Source organism: Lactuca serriola, chromosome 3 (assembly GCF_051521515.1).
Source record: "Lactuca serriola cultivar US96UC23 chromosome 3, Lser_US96UC23_V15, whole genome shotgun sequence".
NCBI lineage: Eukaryota > Viridiplantae > Streptophyta > Magnoliopsida > Asterales > Asteraceae > Lactuca > Lactuca serriola.
Window position 1 is genome coordinate 172,612,040 of NC_136410.1, and position 4,473 is coordinate 172,616,512.

General features: G+C 33.2%; 1 protein-coding gene across 2 annotated transcripts; it reads right to left on the bottom strand.

Moving 5' to 3' along the window:
- Positions 1-2,268: 2,268 nt before the first annotated feature.
- LOC145093371 (beta-glucuronosyltransferase GlcAT14B-like) lies at positions 2,269-4,237 on the bottom strand. 2 transcript variants are annotated; one of them, XM_079031483.1, is made up of 5 exons: positions 3,469-4,237; positions 3,298-3,373; positions 3,112-3,227; positions 2,451-3,007; positions 2,269-2,420 (listed from the first exon to the last, which is right to left on the bottom strand). In XM_079031483.1, the coding sequence occupies exons 1-4, from the start codon at positions 4,049-4,051 to the stop codon at positions 2,490-2,492; spliced, it is 1,293 nt and encodes a 430-aa protein (XP_078887609.1). In that variant the 5' UTR covers positions 4,052-4,237; the 3' UTR covers positions 2,269-2,420; positions 2,451-2,489. The 2 variants fall into 2 exon arrangements, with proteins under 2 accessions (XP_078887609.1, XP_078887608.1); XM_079031482.1 differs by having other exon boundaries at positions 2,269-3,007.
- Between the last annotated feature and the right edge of the window lie 236 nt (positions 4,238-4,473).

Consider the following 4,473-nt stretch of genomic DNA (forward strand, 5'->3'; position numbering starts at 1 on the left):
CTCTTAGAGTTGTAAATTTGTCTCTATAAATAGAGTTCATTTCTCATATAATCAGAAGTGTGTGAATCTCTCATCAAATTCTAATACACATCTCAAAGTTCTCATTCTATCTTACTTATCCAATCTTCTTACTCTCATAATCAATCATCATATCTCTTCGGAGCAAGTCACTTGTGACTTAATCACTAAGTTTGATGTCACTTACTAACTTGGTTTGAATGCATTCCTTGTTATGAATCTACTTATGTGTATACTTGATATAACAATTGTTGTCATTTACATTCCTTTACTTTTCCGCATCTAACTCACTAACTTCTAACTCTTAATATTATTGTTGAGCTAACAGATCCTTCGAGATTAACTATTCCGCTATATACTTGTTCTAACGTTTGTTCAAGTGTGTCTCAAAGTTTTTCTCTCAACAAACGGGAGTAATTATTACAGAAGTTGTAGTAGACTTAAAAAACGAACACGTGGATATAAAGATCGTTAAAATCTGATATCGTATGAAGAAGTTACGGCGTTCATAACAAAAGACCTAAGTCAAACCATAAGATCTACACAACCAAGCAGTCGAGATCGCAATGGACAAAAGCATCAACAATTCTAAACACCTCATCAATGATTGTCTCACGTAAGATATCGTGAGAAAAACCTAAAGAAATCATTCATAAATATTGAATTAGTACAAAAAACAAAAATGACTTATTTTGAAACAAAAAAATATTAAGGACTAAATATATACAAAAATATTAAGGACTAAATGTATGCAAAATAAGAAATATATTACCCTATTAAGTCTTTTTTTTTCGGCTAATCTGGAGTAACTTGTCATAAGGACTAAATATGTATAAGTTAACAAGTTGAAGGGGTAAATATGGACAAAAAAAACGCAGTAGCCAAATGTGTACAAATTGAAAAATATATTACCCTTTTAAATCATTATCCCTTTATAAAATAAGGCATACGAAATTTGATAAACTGAAAAAGTGAATATTAGACAACTTGATTGGAGAATTTGTGTTGTTTTCAGTTTAAATGTTTTTTGTCCGGTTTATATATATAAACCCGTTTTATAAAATTATTTTAAGAATGATTGCAAAGTATTCATAAAATACTTGCAAAAAGAAGTTTGTGAAAATATTCATATTATGCAAAACAAAAGTCAGAAAAAATAGTTATGTAATTTTTTTTCAACGATCGGTTCGTGATTAGAAGTCAGTATCGTTAAATTATTAGAATTCATCAACGTCTGGATTAGAACTTGAAACTTCTAATCTAAGAGACAACCTTTACCAAATGGGCTAGACAAGGTTTGGTTATTATGTTCTAGTCATACAAAATGAAAATACTATTATTCATCATTTTATCGTATTGTGTTCATGTTTTTTTTCTTTTTTTTTTTTTGCGGGGGGAGGGGGGGGAGAGGAAAGTCTATGGATCAAAACTGTAAATATGACAATATACAAAAAGATAAAGAGGTGGAAATTGTCCTTCAAATATAAAAAGTAAAAGTGACATTTTACAAAGTAGATGAGATGTACCATTCTATAAAGTAAGAGGATGGAAAATGTCATTCTTAAAATAAAAAAACTCTAAGGACCAAATCTGTCAATATAAGAAATTTTTCTGATCTGAAATAAGAAAATAGATTTGTGGCCAAAGTGTAAAATAAAAAACTTTTATGACCGAATTATAAAAACACAAATCTATATTATTCATAAAAGGTTTTTTTATTATATATAATAATATTATGTAAAAAAATAATCATTTACCTTTCATTTTGATCATTTTAATTCATTTTTTTTAATATGTTTGACAAAACTAGCTTGTAATTGTTGGATTCAAAACTTTTTATATAAAATAAAAGCCAAAAAGGTCATACTCGGAAACGAAACCATTTTCTTTTGAGTTTTATTTTTAAAAGCTAAAAAATAAAAAATAAATAAATAAACCTCAAAAGCTCCATTATAAAACCACTCCCTCTTACAAACATACTCGACTAAGGTATCATTATATAATAAAATTTGTTATAGTCATTATATTTATCACAAATTACACAAAATAACAACACACTTTGTATTTCGTTAACCAATCTTTCAAGTTATATCTATTCATCTCTTTTTATATCAAATCCAACATCCATAACCACAAATTTTTCCCACTATAATAACATCAAACTAATTACAAAAACCATCATTATCTACCAAGCGATCATTTTACTAGATTTTCAACTAGCAGTTAAATTTTCAGCTAGTCTGCCAAACATATATTAACATACTCCTCGAGTATTGTTATATAACAAAATGTGTTACAGTCGTTACACTCATCACAAATTACAAGAAATAACAACATACTTTGTACATTTTTTTTATCTTTCAAATATTATCTATTCACCTCTTTTTTCTATCAAATCCAACCTCTACACCCACTCATTTTCCAACTCCAACTTCAACTATTTACAAAAATCATTATTTACCAAATTACCCCTACTTACATTGCCTTCCTCTAAACCTCCCCCTCGACAAAAGCGAACTAATAAACTCCCCGACCCGTTTCGCCCCTAAACCCGGTCTAAGAACCGTAACATCACCCACAACCAAACACGGGTCCGACCCATTTACCCGATCCCCAACACACCACCCGCCCGGAACAATCACATCCGGGCCCACCCGGTCAAGCAACTCCGAGTCAATCCGGTCAAGAACCGGGTCATCTTGATGAAACTTTCGGGCAAAAGGGGCATTGCTGTCTATCATTTTTTGCATGTGGTCTACGGTAAGGTAGTGTGGGTGTTGCTTCGGAGGATTATCCCACGAGATGAAATGGAGGTCACTATTAACTGTTGTGTTTTGAAATTGTTGAGAGTTGCATACAACTGTGTGGAAATAGCCTTCGGGTGAAGAGATGAAGTTTGTGTAGTACATAAGGGTAGTTCGTGGTAAATTGTCCCATCCCCATATACAGAAATCGATAAATGGGCGTGATAAAACCATCCATGCGGATCCTAATGAAAAATAATGGAGTTAATGAAATGTTGGAAGAAGAAGAACATGTTTAGGGCCTTTTATACAAAAATTAGGAAGGAGAAGAAGTAGATGTAAACAATACCTGTAAATAATTTGAATGATGTAGGAACACTTCTTCTTTGTGTGATCCAAAAAACATCAGATTTTTTGGTCATATACAACCCCGGATCAACTATAACAGGCTTAGCTCTGTGAGACCTGTACATTTCAATTGGGAAATTACATGGCTTCACTTGAAATTTGTATGATAAAAGAGCAAATCGCTTACTCTTTCCATCGAAGTTTACTTGTATGATCAAGAAAATTAAGATCCCTTGGTAAGTAAGAGAATGTATGAAGAAGATCTAAAACAAAAACAAACAAGAATCATAATATGATAATTAATGTCTGTTTAACGTAGATAATTATAGCTAGATGAACTAAACGAAGACAAATTTACCATCTTGAGTAACAAGAGGGTAATCAGAGGCGCTGAGATTGATAAACCAATCCCAATGTCCACCTTCTTTCAACAAAATCGCCGCCGCGTGAAGCGTATTCGCCACCATGGTTGGCCCACGGTATGTTACGAGATTCGCTTTTGTGATCATCACCACATTTCCGAATTTCATGAAAACAGGATGGTTCTTCACAAACTGATGCAACTCAAGCCGCTCCTCAGGGGATGATTCGGCATCTAAGTGGATAACATACCGATTAATCGGATGGTAAAGGGCGAGAAGAGTCCGTTTCAGCATAGCACCGTCGTGTTTGGAACCGGAAATGAGGTACGCGAAGCGAGGCGGAGGAGGAAGAGTAGAAACCGAAAGGGAACGGAGTTTGTCCTCTACAAACACGGACGCCGGAGCGGAGGCGTAGTAGCGGTAGAGGGGGAGGAGAGGGGTGCCGTCCGGTGAACTTAGGGTTGCTAAGAAGAGGAGAAAAAGCGAAATGATTGAACCAACAGCTAAAGGGTAGATCCATTTGCGCTCTATTGTGTGTTGATGTTTCAAATGCATGTAATAGCTCCTCAATTTCTTCATAACTGTATCAAAATTGTGAAGAAAACAGTTGCTGATCGTGAAATTTGGGGAAAACGAAGTCAATCAATTGAAGATAACGCCTGTTATCAATGACGATGTGTTCGGAATTTGTTTGTGCATTGGAATGGGAGTGAGAGTTGAGTGATTTGGGGGTGTGTGTGGTTGATTCGAGAAAACGTGTAAGATGGGATTTAACATTGCTTAACGTTAAATCCTCCACCATATTATGGGTTATTTACCAAAACCATAATATTTGTGAAAATAATTATATTTTGAATAATTATTTTAGATTTTAATATATATAAAATATATTTTGTTTTATGTTCAACAAAACTATTTTTTGAAATTTTATATTTTTTTATGATTTTATTATAGGTGCAACAAGTAAGAAACTAGAAATAGACAATAACAAGATACCCTAT

Excerpts from the sequence above, each read along its gene's own strand:
- LOC145093371 (XM_079031483.1), bottom strand. The coding sequence starts at position 4,051 with ATGAAGAAATTGAGGAGCTATTACATGCATTTGAAACATCAACACACA. Across the intron at positions 3,374-3,468 it reads CCCTCTTGTTACTCAAGATG|ATCTTCTTCATACATTCTCT; the intron begins GTAAATTTGTCT and ends TTTTTGTTTTAG. Across the intron at positions 3,008-3,111 it reads ATCATTCAAATTATTTACAG|GATCCGCATGGATGGTTTTA; the intron begins GTATTGTTTACA and ends ATTTTTCATTAG.